This window comes from Prunus avium, chromosome 1, assembly GCF_965620075.1.
Source record: "Prunus avium chromosome 1, drPruAviu1.hap1.1, whole genome shotgun sequence".
Lineage (NCBI taxonomy): Eukaryota > Viridiplantae > Streptophyta > Magnoliopsida > Rosales > Rosaceae > Prunus > Prunus avium.
The window spans coordinates 50,869,786-50,886,370 of record NC_142284.1 but is presented as its reverse complement, the minus strand read 5'-3'; the positions used below and the strand labels follow the sequence as shown (position 1 = coordinate 50,886,370).

At 37.6% G+C, this 16,585-nt stretch overlaps 2 protein-coding genes across 2 annotated transcripts; one reads left to right on the top strand and one right to left on the bottom strand.

The window, feature by feature from the left end:
* The first annotated feature begins 8,128 nt into the window (after positions 1 to 8,128).
* Positions 8,129 to 9,348, top strand: LOC110762000 (uncharacterized). Its single transcript, XM_021964593.2, has one exon. It carries the CDS (start codon positions 8,437 to 8,439, stop codon positions 9,214 to 9,216), a length of 780 nt encoding a protein of 259 aa, XP_021820285.1. The 5' UTR covers positions 8,129 to 8,436; the 3' UTR covers positions 9,217 to 9,348.
* A 3,426-nt stretch (positions 9,349 to 12,774) lies between these two features.
* Positions 12,775 to 16,147, bottom strand: RID3 (Transducin/WD40 repeat-like superfamily protein). Its single transcript, XM_021964473.2, has 8 exons — positions 15,758 to 16,147; positions 15,552 to 15,665; positions 15,306 to 15,439; positions 15,053 to 15,200; positions 14,460 to 14,659; positions 14,008 to 14,135; positions 13,421 to 13,650; positions 12,775 to 13,226 (listed from the first exon to the last, which is right to left on the bottom strand). The coding sequence occupies exons 1-8, from the start codon at positions 15,956 to 15,958 to the stop codon at positions 13,053 to 13,055; spliced, it is 1,329 nt and encodes a 442-aa protein (XP_021820165.1). The 5' UTR covers positions 15,959 to 16,147; the 3' UTR covers positions 12,775 to 13,052.
* Between the last annotated feature and the right edge of the window lie 438 nt (positions 16,148 to 16,585).

Sequence of the window (16,585 nt, the reverse complement as noted above, 5' to 3'; positions counted from 1 at the left end):
CTACAACCTTAAGTGGGCCCAAGCCATGCAAATGCCCGAGGCTTGCTGAGAAGGTTGTGGTATGGATGGTTAGGAGCACTCACAAGGCCCATTGAGGGTTCAAGGGATGGAAAGTTTTGGGGCTGCTTGGGAGCCCTAAAATTCAAGCCCATCTCTTGGGCCCAAGCACATGGGTAAGCATGAGAGAGAGAAAAGTGATCCAATGCCTTAGGAAAATATCTCATAGTCTGCTGCCACACTTAGACAATCTCACGTTAGTTAAAACACCCAAAATAAAGCAAATAGGCTACTTCCAGCAGCTTGACGAAAACATGCAGGGCGTTGGAAAGAAAGTACCAATAACACGATACTTGTGAACAAAGCCCAGCCCAGATCCTTGTTAAAAACCTAGCATCGTATTCCACCCTTGTCAAAGCTCCAGAACCAAATCAAACAGAGGTCATCGCAAAAACCAACGGAAATCTATAGGACATGAGGAATACCCATTGGACAAACGACTCCATCCACTCTTCTTTTCCTCTGCAAGCTCTAATGGGGAAACCAAGGAGAAAAGCGGGTGGCGCCTCAACCACATGAAGAGGTCCAGCTGCGTAGAAATCTTGGAACCCCAAAGGATTTGTTACCCATGTGCTCTGGTTAAAGAAATTTCACCAAAAGGGAGTGAATGGAAAGAAGCAAAGGAAAAGTGGGAATGGAGGATCGATAGAATTAGGGTTCTAAGCGCCTATAAAAGGGAGCTTTCTCTACCCAGCAAAACAACCACATTCAGAGAGCAAACTTCATCTCTCATCCTTGAAACCTCTGCAATTTCGAGCCTCATTCCTCAATCTCTTCCCATTTTCTCTTCTGGTAAATCATCCAGAGCGCGACCAAGCTTTGTCAAGCGGCTGGGAATTTACTCAAGACGCCCCATTCTCTATTTCCATCTCTACCTCTCTTCCTTAGTCAAAAATCTCTTCAGATCTCTCTCCCCCTTGCCTTGAATATTTGTTCCCATAAGAAATTCAAGCTTTTGTCTCTCTCTCAGATTGCTAAACTTGTGAAGGCTTAACTCCCATGCCACAAGCTCCTCAAGCCAAGCCAATGCTAATCTGTCGCGTTTATTTGGTTGATTGGTGAAAGAATCCAAGGTGTTTTCTAAGGTTGTCACTACTCCTTTCAAAACTCTTTTGGAGCCCGGTCTTTAAACTCAGAAACAGGGGCAATCTCCTCCGCTCATCCTTTATAGCAGCCCAAGCCCATTCGTCTGGCTGCTGGAAGAAAAAGACCCCAACATAAATGGCGACTCTGCTGGGGACCAAGCTACCATCTTCACCAATGCCTCCAAATAAGAGGACCATAAGCAATAAACCAGAGAAAATAAAGAGATAAGAACATTCTCTCTTTCTTTCTTTGTTTTTTCCTTTTGTCGACTATCTACTTTGCAAAACAAATATAATATAGATTACTCACATGCTCAATTTGTTGTGCGTTAGATCTCTATTCTCAAGCAAAACAAGATCTTGCAAGAAGGCCCTGGAAGCTTTGGCAAATGCATTATTCGTGCCATTGAGCAAACTACACATGCAAACCCCAAAATACTTGGGGGCTTCGTGCGAAGCAAATTTTTTCAAAAAAAAAAAAGAAAAAGGCCAGACACAGGCCAAGCATCTGACAAAGAGAATTGAACTTCTTTTTTAGTTTTCTGCCTGAGATGTTCATGTAGTTGAAGAACCCAAAATATGCCATAAGTATCTTGAAGCGCAAAAAGAAAAATATCTTGCACAAAGCTACGCATGCTCTTCAACTCAAAATTGAACAAGTCCTCTCCGAAACACTGCTTGCATCGTCTCTGTCTTTGGCACTGCCCACAGAATGCCTCGACACTTCCCTCTTTCCTTGAAACGAGGCATTCATACTTCTTACAAATCACACATACAAAAATAATTTATCAAATGCACAAAAAAGAAAATTTTCTACACACATGTCAAACTATGATTGGCAGGAAAGTAGGAGTTCCTACTTCCCTGAGACAAGCATTTTCCTTAAAATAAAATAAATGATATGGATAGAAGATGCGACCAAGTCATGTAGGTGCTTGGTTTTGGAGAAATTTTGGAATTTTATTCATAATTCAGCAAAAATAATCCACTAGCCACAAAAGGCCATTATAATAACGGAGCGATCTAATATCAAAATTAAGACAACCTCCTTGCAAATAATTAAAGATTAATATTAGTCTTACCCTTTCTTTCATGTATTGTTCGGACTCAAACAATTTTTTCCTCCAACCATGCAGATTCAAAATTTGAGTCCACAACTTTGTTAAATTGTTTAAGAATGATTAACCCTTAATTGTTTTTTTTTTCCATTAATTTTCCTTATGTGAATTTTGTTTCTAACATCATGATTTATTTTTTTGAACACTCTAATCTAAAAAAATTCAAATTTCGAAAACAAAAGTTTAATTCATAAATATCAAAGGAAACCACACAAATTGTGAACAAATAGGTGGATACATGATATATGGGTTAGATTAATTAATATTAATATTTTGACCGTTGGATTGTTGGATTTGTTTTAAAGTTAGATTTAGTCAGGAAAAAAAGAAAATCATGGCTGCTTGATGATAGGTGGCGGCAAAGTATAGATTGAAAAAAATTAAACGCAAGCAAATTCTTGCGGTTGGATTCAAATGCACCTCTGTCTAAAACAAAACATGTGGCTTGAAATTACACAAGTGGCAGGCCCCGCTTCAAGTTTGAAAAATAACTCAAAGGTCCAGCATTTTCTCTCCTCACGTGGGCTGCTTTCTCCTCTTTCCGTGGGCTCCACTGTTTTCAGTCGAGGCAAAATATAAATCACGTGGGCTGCTTTCTCCTCCTTCCGTGGGCTCCACTCTTTTCAGTCGAGGCAAAGCAAAACATCAGGAGGTATATACGACATTGCATTGGAGATGGCCTAAGCATAACTCATTCTCATAGCTCTTTTTAATTACTTCTTTATAATAAAAAATTCGAGTCAAATATAATTTCTTTGACAGAGTCAGTTTTGCTTGTTAGATAGGACACGCTCAGAATTATTAAACCTTAATTCATGTCTAAGTTTACAAAATATTAATCAAACTCAACTTAGCTTAGCTGGACAATTGGATTAATTAATAAGATAGTCCACGGCTAAACGTGTTGATCACGTCCTTTGTAGACGTAATCTATTTAAATTACCATTAAATGTCTATTTTCTAAAGGATTATTTGTCACAAAATAAAATATTACTCTTTTAAAGTCATCCTATTAAAATTGAACCAACGTTCCGAATTTAGGGAAATTTGACATATATATTTTTCATTTTTAAATTATGGATTTCTAGGCTCCAATTTGGGGCAATAACTTTTTTCTCTTTTCTATAAATTTTGTTTTTTAAGACTGCCCATAAAATCAAAACAGAAGGCTGTGGTCTTTCATTTCCAAGAAAAACGCTTTGGGCCTTTATTGGGTCTGCCCAACCCAAAAACTAGATTCTAAATGTACCCAAGAATCTAATTAGTACACCCAGCACCGTATCATACAAGAATTCTATAACGAGAGCCTTATATATGACTTTTAAGTGAGGTTCTAACCCTATCTCTTAATTGTTGAATCAAATTAGTTAGCCTAATCCAACGATTGAGAGATAAAACCTCACCTAAGGTCATATATAATGCCCTCCTCGTATGACTCATTGCTAAATCATTCTAATTTGAAATTGCGCCCACAAACATTTACATGTGACACTCTTTTGACCCTTCTTTGACCTTCCAACTGATGTCGGTTTAGCAAATGCCAATAATACATCAGTATTCTTATGTATTGTGAAAAAAAAAAAACAAACTTATTTGATTTGTGTTTAATGCCAAAAAAAAAAAAAAAATATCATGATTGATCTCATTTGAAGAAGCCAATAAATTTGAGTGATGCTATTTCCACTCGTCCTATTTTTCCAACCACTTTATCTTCCCACTCACTATGTAAATTTTAAAAAACGCAATCCTATCTTTCTACCCTATGTTGCACGGACACGGACACGGGGACATGGAAATGCGATATGGCAACACGGAAAATCTCAAAAAACTAGGTCATGGACACAGTTAGGACACGGTAATTAAAATAATAATAAATTTGAATAAAATTATAATAGCATATACTTATTTATACTCATTTGAGTTCACTTAGAGCGATTCCACCGATGTGCCTAAGGGGAGGGCTGAGGGGGGTTTGGGCCAAAATCTTGTTTCGAGCGGCAAGGGCTAGCCTTGGAAGGAGATGGGGCTCACGAACCTAGGCTAGCCCTCAAGCAAGATCTGCCTTAGTTCCAACCCCAATTTGCTAATGTCATCAATGACGTCAGCAACAAAAAAAATTGAAAACAATCTACAAAAAATTTCAGATTTTTTAAAAAATAAATACTTAGTTGTAGTTTTCACTTCCCACACTAAAACTCTATACAAATTTCTCTCCTCATATCTCATGTGAATAGTTGTTTCAATGGCAATTGGTGGAAACACCACAACCTTTTGCAAGGGGCAGCAACTGTTCACGTGAATAATGGCTGCCCCCAGCCCCCCCCCCCCCCGGGGGCGCCATGGCAAAGGGCAAATGGGTGGAGTTGCTCTTAGGATTACTCATCTTTCCCTAAATAAAATAAAGAATGATACACATATTCATGATTCATCATAAACCAAATTTCACACATTTTTCGTATATGATCTATCATCTTCAAAATAAGAAAAACATTTTCCCACTTCATAAAATAAGAATCGAGTTTGCATAAATAAAAAAAGAAAAAAGAAAAAAGGAAAAAGAAACAAAGTGAATGGATTACCCACTCAAAAAGATGCATCTCTTATGACCAAATTGCTATCAATATCCTTAGTCAACTAAAAATATCAGCTCTGCCATGAAGGAACAAAGAAAAAAAAAACATATTTAAAAAAAATATTATTTACATTTATAGCCTACTTTTTAAAAATATTTTAAATATGTCCACATATTTTCAATAATTATGTTTTGACCCCAGTTTTTGTTTTATAATTTTCAAAATGATCCCTGCCTTTCTTGACTTCAATTAACCGTGTCTTGACTTCAGTTGACTGTGTCTAAAAGTGTCTTGATCGTGTCTAAAACGCATCTTGACTGTTGACCCGTGTTCAAGCCATGTCCGAGGAGTGTTCGCGTGTCTGACACCCTGACACTTCGGCCTGATGGAGTGTCCGTGCTACATAGTTTCCACCCACTATTATTCCTAAAATACTCTTTAATTATTAATTCAAACAAATTCTTAATAAAAATAAAATTAAAGTTGAGTTCGTGACATTAGTCCCTCCTGCACCATGGCAACAAAGTTGGTTGTGCTAAATAAGCAATCCCTCCTGCACCATGTCTTTCTATCATGCTTATTATTCATTTAGTATTGTATGGGATAAAGCCTAACCATGGGCAAAGGATTAACGGCCCCATTGTTGGGACTGCTGGCAATCACCCTGGGTAAGCAATCCCATAAAAATGTTGGGAATTAATAAGCCTACTTTTAATTAATTATAGATCTTGTTCTTCCTTTCAACCGTGTAACAGAGATGGAGATCAATGGAGATGGGCATGAGACGTGAGGCTACAGATATGAGAAAAGCTAGGGTTAATTTTATTTTTATTTTTAGTGAAAATTGCTTTGGTAAATAAATAAAATAAAATAAGTGGATTACGTAAGTGGAGATTTTTTCCCTAAGTCATTATAAGTTATTTTACAAAGAGTCAAATTTGTCTTTAGAATTTTGAAAATAAGGTAGGTAGAAAAATATAATATGGGGTGGAAATAACAGCACTCATAAATTTAAAGGGCTAATATAACACAAACTCCGATGTGTTCGAAGCCCAATACTTGGTGTTTTTGACAAAAACCAGCCCGTGAGATCACCAAGCGTGTCATGACGCAGACACCTCCAAAGAAGCAAAACCTTGAGCAACAGTAAATTACTGGACCAAAGTCCTTCTCCACACCCTTTTCCTTCAAAAGACTGAAAGTGGCCACCATTTTGAAAATGAACACACACCAAACTTGGAACCCAAACAAGTGCACAAGATGCTCTTTGACTGTCTGATTTGCCCAATTGGTGCTGCCACAAAACTGCAGAACCATCCAATCTGAAAATTATGAAAATCATGCACAGAGAGAGAGAGAGAGAGAGAGAGAGAGAGAGAGATCAAATAGGGGACCATCTGTCATTCAATTAATATAATTTTTTATTCATTTATAATATGCAATAAGTTATTTTTCTTCTCCTCATCAATGTCTGCTCGCGATTCCCAATGGAGGAGGGAAGGTAAAGGCTAAAGAAAGTGGGAGAAGCAAAGAAGAATTATTGGGAAAAATATGTCTGTTTGCTTGCTGGGTTTGGTGGTATTATAATATAGCTAGCTAGCTACAAGTATTATAAATGTGGCTGTGGGGAAGAAGATAAGGAACCAGTGATATAATGCAAAGTTAAAAATCCCACCCAACAGCAAGATCTCTCTCCTTTAGATTCTTTTTATCCAATCCGAACCTCTTCTTACACACAACATGTCTCTTTATTCATGTCTCTTGCCCAAAAAATATAAATAACTATTATTATATTCCTATTAATGGCGGTACCAGTTTTCATCATCTCCTACTACCAATTAGTCGTATGTGTTCACGCATCACTGATCGTAACAATATCTTTACTAATCAGTTATGTGTTCACACGCGACTGATTGTAACAAAACCTTTATTCATTGCTTATATGCTCGTTCATGCACAATTGACTGACCGTAACAAAATCTTTACAAAGCGTTAACATTCCACTTGATGATCATCACATGGTAAGTTCGTTAGCAATTCCAGCACATGAGTCAGGTGGTTGGCATCAGAAAAACCTGATCCTTCTCGAAAAGCGTACCAAGCAATAGGAGAAAGGGAAGACGAGTTTTAGGCTGGACCGCACCACACAATAATATTGAGCCTTAATTATATCATATCATTATCATATCGTATCGTATATATGATATGATATGAGCTAAATATTTATCTAGGACTCTCCAATTGGACCATTGGCAGAGGCCAGAGGCCCCACACCCACCATCACGGTTGATCAAAACGGCATCGTATTCCACCGCCAGCCAGGAAAGGAAAGGAATGTATCTGTCATTTTATAAGGGTCTGGTGAGATTTCTGACACCTGTCATGTGATTGTGGGGGCTTTAGCCTTCTTAAAAGACAGTGAATTTTATGGCAAAGTTAGACCACTACAGTTGACAGTTCCACTCAATGTTGTTTTCTCTTTTTTATTTTAAAATTTTATATTATAACAAAATTAAAAAAATTAAAAAAGATTCATGCACCACCAAAAGCACTTATTGTACTAGCGCTTCTTCAAACAGTCGGTAGATCTGAACACTTGTAGATTTTGGTGTATAGAACCTGTGAAATGGTGAGAATCGATGAAATTAAAACGACCCACTTCTGCATTTGATTAGATTTGGTCATTGGCCAATTTCTAATATGAGTGCTAGCTTTGGCCCACTTCTTAATTTAAGGGTCCAGCGGAAAATGATAGGCAGCATGCTCCAATGTGATGCTCTTCCAAATCCAGGTAGTAATAATCATACATAAACTTTTGAACTTTTTTTTTTATCTCTACCAAAAGAAGAGATTGTTTCCCAATAAAGAAATGAACCAAAATTCAAGGCAAGAAAAGGAAAAAGATCAACAGCTTTGTGATTTTAAAAGATTGACCACAAAATTACAATTGTAATATATACAATGTTAGTATTTTATATCACCTATGTTTTGTGAAAGGAATTGAGGGTAGCACTTGGATTGCTGCCAGGTATGGTTTAGTTAACCAGAGCTCTTTTGTTTGATTGTAATTCAAGTTTTCTCTCATTTTCGGGTTTAGGATTTGTATTACAATCACATGAGGAGACAGATAGAGACAATGAATATGAACTTAGTATAGCTAAAAATTTAGGGTAATAATAACGACACTCTAATTTTAACTTCATTTTGTAAGTGCTTAAGGATTATAAAAATATTCAATTTCGCAAGTCCAAGAAACTAAAATTGGAGTGTATATACAGTGCTCCCATAGGACTGGTGGTCTGTTCCGGATATCACTATTTTATTGAATTGTTTTCTTTCTTCTTCTTTCCAAACCTTTGTGTGCGCATTTCTCTCCTTCACTGCACCTTCTGATAAAACCCCACTCTTTCATCTTCTTCCCCATCCCTCTGCACCTCCATCAACACTGCTTTCCGTCAGCCTTCAAGCCTATTTCTTCTCTCAAAACTCTTATTAAACTTCTCTGTTTCTCGGATTCTTCTACTTCAAAATATATTATAATAAGCTACATATATACAAGCTTAAGCTTAGCTATATATATAGAGCAAGCATATATATAGCAATATGGATATTGTCCAGTTAAAATCAGAGGAGCAGATGGAGATGATGATGATGATGCAAATGGAAAAAATCTCAGAGCTCTGCGGAGCCTACAACGACGTTGTCTCAGACCTTCCCCCATCTGATCACACTTTCTCCTCCACCACCACCACAACAACAAGTCCCAATAGCATCACTTCTAACACCTCCATGCCCCATTACACCGACCAACAAAACCCACAAAACATCCCCTCACCAAATTCCCAGTCCTTTCTAAACCTCCCAACAATCCCAACAATACCATCAACCATCTCATTCTCCAACACCACAAACCCAACTGACCAAACATCCAATTTCTCAAATGGGTTCCTACCATCTTCCCAAAAACGCACCTCCATGGCAGCCATGAGAGAAATGATATTCAGAATTGCAGCCATGCAGCCAATCCACATCGACCCAGAATCCGTGAAGCCACCAAAGAGAAGAAACGTCAAGATTTCTAAGGACCCTCAAAGCGTGGCGGCTCGCCACAGGAGGGAGAGGATCAGCGAGAGGATCAGAATTCTGCAGAGACTTGTGCCGGGCGGGACAAAAATGGACACGGCCTCCATGTTAGACGAGGCTATTCACTATGTCAAGTTCTTGAAGTCTCAGGTTCAAACGCTGGAGAGAGCTGCGGCTAATAGGCCTACTGGGATTGGGTTCCCTGTGGCCATGTCTAGCGGGAGCTATGGCCTCCATTCAGTGGCTAAAGCTTACCAGGCTTCTTGCCATGAGAACGTGCAGCATTTTGGAGATGCTTGAATTTGATTTAAATTAAATTAGTGTAGTGACTGTTGATTAATTGTTCGATTACGGGGTTGTAAATTAGGAGCATGCATGGCTAATATGATCTTAATTTTAAGCTTAATTAATGTAATCCCATGTTTCTATTGCTATTAATTAAATAATCACATCCCTTGAAGATTTTTTTTATAAAACTTTTTTAAATATGTACTTGGCATATGGTCCTTCGGGAACATAGGAAAACGTACTATAATGTAATCTGAGTGCGTTGACAGGCTTAGGAAACTATGTATCTTTTGTGTGCCTGGCCAGGAAAAAAATATATCTCAGCTCAGCTGGGTCATCATAATAATAACAAGGGAAATAATGTTGATGGAGCTGCGTGTGCAATAAAATGGTTGGGTGGGGACAAAATATTGTTGGCACGTGAAAGTTCAATGCCTTTGCATTTTCGTGGTGACACCTGTTCATACATATATTTCTAGCAAAATAAAACTATTTGTATCATCTTAATATATCATATCTTTTATTATATTCATATGCGAATATCTCCCATCAAAGTTATGGAAAGGCATCAAGACTAATATTAATACAGCCTCGTTTGTCGGGAGGATTAGACTAAATTATATTAGACTAGTAAAGTGGTTACATTTTATGTGCAATTAAGATATAATATGGATATTGTTGTTTAATTTGGAGGATGAAGAATGATTATTCGTAACATGTTGATGACTAATACTTATCCCTCATAATCCCACCATTTTCAAGCCCTATGTGACATGCAGTGGCGGATCCATCATGGGGTCAGACGATCTCATGGCAGCAATGGAAATGACTTGGAGGTCCTTGGTTTCTCTTGGCAGCCATGGGAGACGACGCCATAGAGAAGAAGATGCAAGCTGCTAGGGAGAAGAAATAGGGAGGAAGATTAAGACAGTGGTTGAGAGGGAGAAGAAAAGAGACAGAGGGGGCGGAAGAAGAAGAAGACAGAGGGAGAAGAAAGAAGCGCCGACACAAATTTTAATAAAAAGGTAGATATTTGTTAGGGTTTTTAAAATATTTTTTTTAATTCAGTTGGGTATACCTATAAATACTAAAAGTATACATCAATACTTTAAAGATATCACTTATTGTAGTGGTTTGTGAATTGAAAAGGACTTTAAGGTCAACGGTTCAACGCCCATTGTGATCCTTTTTGTTGTTGTAATATTCAAGGTATTTTGTTATTTGGGTTATTTTTGGGTGAGTTTATTTATTATTTGGGTTGGTATTAGTATTTTGATGAAATTTATGATTTACATAATACATATATGAGCTTGATTTATTGAATGATGTTTTTATTAATTGGAATAGGTTTGGTGTGTTTTTTGTTTTTACTTTGTTTCATCTTAAAAAGAAAATCGGAATTTTAACACTATGAATCCATAGAGTAACAATCCTGGATTCACCACTAGTTACATGAATGCAGATTAATGGTCTTATGTTTGAATATCCATAACACCATAATAATGTGTTTGAAACCTCACTACCCTTGCAATTTAGATTATTACTTGTGCTTTAAAAAAACTTCCTAAACCCTAATCATTGAAAATATTCAACAACATAACAGTACGTGATTGAATTAGAATGCGGTTTAGGTAAGATTTATCCCCAAGTCGTGATGATAGAGATTGCATGAGAAGTCCACGTGAAGGTCTCTGACATAACGGTGGTAGGTAGCTTTTACGATTAGGCAAAGTGATAATGTTGTTTTCGCTATCGCCACCTCACCACCTCCCCCACCCTTCTCTCTCCTTGCTAACACGTGAACTCTATCCCACCTGGCACTACACCGTGGATCTTACTGCCAACAGTGCATTCTTTTCTTTTCTTTTTTACTTTTTTTTTTCCTTCTCCTTGAAGCTTTCACTTGACCCTGAAATTGTAAAAGCTGCCCACCACCGTCATGTCAGAGACCTTCACGTGGACTTCTCATGCATTCTCTATAATCACTCGTGAAATTGCACCATTACGATGAAAAATTATTGTTTTGCTGCTTGCATTTGGACATACAGAACACCTGGGGCCTCCAAGGGTTGTGAACAGTATTCTGGGAACTTCTACACCTTTCTATTATAGAGTTCTTATCTCTCTGTTTTTTTTTTTTTTTTGGAATGAGACATGCCGTAAGGACAGGTTTGTCTCTTAATTTCTTGAAAGAATTCAACCCAAAATAATAATATATACAATGTTTAAAGATGGCAATGACAGCGAAGTTGAGAGGTGGTGGAAAAAACCAGAGGCATGGAATGGAATGTCGATGGCTTTGTTTATTGTTGCATATTCGAAGGGTAGGTTTGCTTCCCAAATGAGGATCTAATGAGAGAAGTGCTAATGTCTCAAGGATCAAAACCCATTTATTCCTTCCATCCCCAAACGAAATCTAATGCAAAATATCTAAGAGAGAGATACAAAACAAGAACAAGAGAAAGAAATAAGACTATAAGATAGACATGATACTGAATATAATAAATAAGAATGGTCAAACGAACAATCATCAGAAGACCCATGTGAGACATATGGCCAAGGTTCCCAACATATCCTCATCCTCAATGTCTTCTTCAATGGGTTAAGAGGTGTCCCCTTGTCCTCTGAATCCAGAGCACATACCCTTTCAAAACGCACAAGTTCTTTGCATCTCTTCACACCTACTTCGACGACTGTTGCTTCTATTTATAACCCCTTACAAGCAAAAACATGAATCTCGTTTCAACTCAGGATTGATTGGTTTCTTTTTGGGTTTGATGTGATGTGAAGTGAAGGGGTGGATTAATGGAGTGAGCTAGATAGATTAATGGAGTGAAGAGCGAAATTCCCCCTAGGGTAAGGCCAACCAAATGAGTAAAGGCTAATGGCTAGAAGACGAAAATTGGGATTAATAAGACATGTTGGTTGGTCGGATTAGATTTTGTAGGGGCCCATCTAGGACTGTGACGGATGGTGTCACAATCCCAATCCCGTGGCCCAATATTCTCCCGTCTGTCCTTTTTGACGGGTGCGATGTATTTTCCAAACACAAAATACCACATCGAATTTGAGCAACTTCTCTATCAAATTTTGTCCAAATTCTGCTTCTAGAAGCATGGATAGTCCCCCCACATCACTCCACCCCTCATTTATTATTGGCATTTGCTAAACCGACATCAATTGGAAGGTCAAAGAAGGGTCAAAAGAGTGTCACATGTAAATGTTTGTGGTCGCAATTTCAAATTAGAATGATTTAGCAATGAGTCATACTATAGTGAGGAGGGCATTATATATGACCTTAGGTGAGATTTTATCTCTCAATCGTTGGATTAAGCTAACCAATTTGATCCAACGGCTAACCAATTTAATTCAACAATTAAGAGATAGGGTTAGAACCTCACTTAAAAGTCATATATAAGGCTCTCGTTATAGAATTCTTGTATGGTACGGTGCTGGGTGTACTAATTAGATTCTTGGGTACATTTAGAATCTATTTTTATGTATTGTGAAAAAAAAAAAAAAACAAACTTATTTGAATAAGAACACCTGTAAGGAGATACTAGTCCTTCATTTGAATAAGAACTCAACAATTCATAAGTAAAAGTTACCACTTAACAGTTCTCTTACTGATACAAGGCTAATATGAATCAGAACTTAAAAGGATAGATATGCAATCTCATCTCTTAACTAACCTTTCACAGAATAATTTGTTTAGTCAACCAAAAAGGAGGAAAAAGGAAAAGAGAGACAAAAACTTAAGAATATGGAAACTGATCACAAAGACAAAACAAGAACAAACGGTGCATCTTGTAACCATTTACGGATTGGAAGCTATCGGGTACCTATTTTCAGGCAGCATTTCCATTTGGGATTCCTATGTGATCACCATCCAAAAGCTCATTTACACAGAACTGATGCAAGTTGTCGTACATTTTCTTCCACTGCTGAACCGTTTGTATTGATCTTTCGTAATCATGCTTTAGTCTCTCAATCTCCATTTCGGCTGAGGCAGAACCTTGTTGCTGAAAATGAAGGCAAAAAGAAAAGGTTAAAGTTAAGGTTTGACATCCATGAAGATATGTCATTCAATTCCAGTGGTTGAATGATTAAGAAACATTGCTAGAAATATGGTGCGTGTACCCACGCATATGCACCCCCACACTCTAGAAATGCCTATAAAAAGTGTATTAAGAATATTTATGAAGCCATAAAATACCTGAAGCTCTTTGATTTGGCCATTCATCACATCAGACCTTAGGTACAACGCTTCTGTAGAATTACTGCATGTAGCCTGGCGACCAATGACAGCCTTAAGGTCTGTTGGGTCTTCAACTATAGGATACTTTTCCAGTGGAGGTGGCAATGATGAACCATGCCTTCTGGAGGAAGATTGCGAATTCATCTGAGAATGTTGCTGTCTAATGACTAGAATATTGTTCACTGGACCTGCATTATACAGTGAAAATTTCATGCAAATATACTAACAAATAAAGGAAAACTGGCAGATTGAACATAAACAACTAAGAAAGTCGAATTTCAAATGTACTAGGAGAGAATATTCAAGCTTTAAAAAATTAAAAGACTACATATTCGCTATGGGTTAAAAACAAAGATGGTGTGAGATGCCATAGTTCATTAGGCAACTCAAAATTGTTAGGACATGGCATAAATACAGACAACAGTGACATTTAAAAGTCATAACAAAACGTCTAAAATGAAACATATTAAAGCCAATGCAAGCTTTACAAAAAAAAAAAACTAATGCAAGCAAGAAAGCAATAATTAGCATAGCATTGAGATTACCTTTGGCATGTTTGAACACACGGACAATGTTATGAGATTTAGCATCCCAAACTCGAACCATGCCATCCTCTGATCCAGAAATCAAACAATTTCCAGAAATACTGTACACTAAGCAAGTTACAGCATTGCTGTTGAAAAATTAAAATATAAAGTTGTGAGATAAAGGAGGTTTGCTCATTACAAATATATTTTAAAAAAAGTTCCTCACTTCAATTTATAGTACGCTGATTCTACCACAAATGCAAAGCCTGTCACAACTAAATGAATGAATGCAGGATTCTTATACAAATGTAGCAATATTTGGCAGGTATACTATACTTTGAAAAAGGAAAATAACACAGTAAAAAGTTAAGAGGAGTGTAATTGAAGAAAAATCATAGTAATAAAAGAAAATTACATATTGGAATATCTATAAGTGCATGAAATGGTTCAGTATAGGAAAAGAGAGGAACCTGTGATTTGAGAAACAATCGATGATATGCAACCCATACTTGCTGTCAGATGTGCTTTCAGCATTAAGTGCAGCAACATAGATCTTGCCATCTCTACCACCGGCAAAGAAGACATGTTCACCAGGATCCAGTGCAATTGCATCAACTATTGTGGGGAAAACAATAATTCTCAATAGTTTCCCTTTTGATATACTCCAAACCTAAGAAAATGTACATCCAAATCAAAATCGAACACACTAGATGGAGAAAAATGTCAAACACGGTATTTACAAGAATGCATCACTTTTTGTTTTTGGGGGATGAAGAAGAATGCATCATTACGATAATATGCACAAGATTGTGGGACTTATAAGACGTACATACTACAAAAAACCGACACAATAATCCTAAGCATTTGAAAAAGTAGAATATCAATGTATCAAGAGAAACAATCCACACATTAATGGTGAATTCGTGAATCATTCTCTTATAGTTACCCAGACCCCATTTTAATTTCCTTAGCCATCATTGTTGAGTATACGATCATTCTGTTTTGACAAAACATTATTAGTATACCAAATACAGGTTATAAATTACTAAAGAGCATGCCCTACCTTACATGTGCGATCCAGTGACGCAGACACGATAATGGCATTACCTCCACCATATCCTGTGACGACATCTGTTACACATAGAGTGTGCTCTCTAAAATTATGCTCGTATAGTTCGCTTTGCTGTTGCCTTCGAAAATCATCGAATATTCTGAAAAAAAGAGATTCAATAAAAAGATATATAACCATTGTCAGTGCATAATTAACAATTGACATTGTATAAGTACATAAAAAGGTGAAGATAAGAAGTTATTACAATAAAAGGGACCAAACTCTAATGCCTCCATCCTCCGACCCCGAAATTAGAAGAGAGTCATCATCTGAAAATACCAAGCAACTGACAGCTCTGTAGTGAGCATGCCATTTCTTAAGTAGTCTACCACTAGCAACCTAAAACGGACAAAAACGATGCCTATCAGCATTCGAAGGCAAAAAAAACAAAAACAACATTGAACTAAAATTGTTCTGAAAAAGAGAAATTAGAAAGCTTAAGAAAATTAACCTCCCACAAATAGATATTCCCAGATAAACCTCCGCCAACAATATACGTGCCCACACTGTTAGAGGCGAGCGGCTTGATTTGCTCTGCTGGGAAGCTCTTAACATCAACTTGAGGCTGCATATCAAAATTTCAAAGTTTTAACAACAATGCTAGCTATTAACAGAGGCAATTCATTGAACAGCTTGGATGCATAAGAAAGGAAGGACCTTAGACCAAGACCAGTACTGGACAGAGCCGGAGGCGGAGGGCTCGCGGAGCTGAGACGAGGCGAGGAACCGTTGACCAACGCAGACAAGGCCATGAGGCGGAGAGGCGCAGAGCTTGTAGCGGAGCTGCTCGGCGCCGGTGTGTAGGTCCCAGCAGCCGATGCCTGCTTCGATCGACGACGAAGCCACCACCACATCCATTGAGACTGCCGATGGGTTTGATTGGGATTTTTGCCAAAGAGATCGCTACTGAGCGTTTTGGTATATCCCGGACAGCTTAACCGAAACACACAACTTTGATGGCGTAACGCTCTGAGATTTTGCTAGGGTTTTAGATTGGGGCGTGGCCAGAATCAAAAGCCGGGAAGATTCTCAAAAACGTCGCCGTTGGCATGCGTTGAGTTCTAATTTTTATTTTTATTTTTAGGCTTTTTATCACAAATGGTCCTTGACGTTTACGAAATTATCACGAATGGTCCTTGAGGTTTTTTTGTGACACCAATAGTCCTTAATGTTTGAGCTTTTTATCACAAATGGTCCTTGCCGTTAAAAATTATGTTAAGTGTGATGTGGAAGATAGGTCGAGTCCACAAGTCCAATCACATCATGACATGTGAATTAAATAAATAAATAAATATTTTTTTGATGAAAATCCATTAAAAAACATTTAGCCTCTCTCTCTCTCTCTCTCTCTCTCCTCCATGTGGATTCCAATTTACATCTGTTGGCATTCATTTTGGTGTGCTCATGTCCATTTGAACACAAGACTTTTGATTCCAAAAGCTCCCCGATAACAGCATGGTTCTCTCTCTGAATAATTAAGCAAGG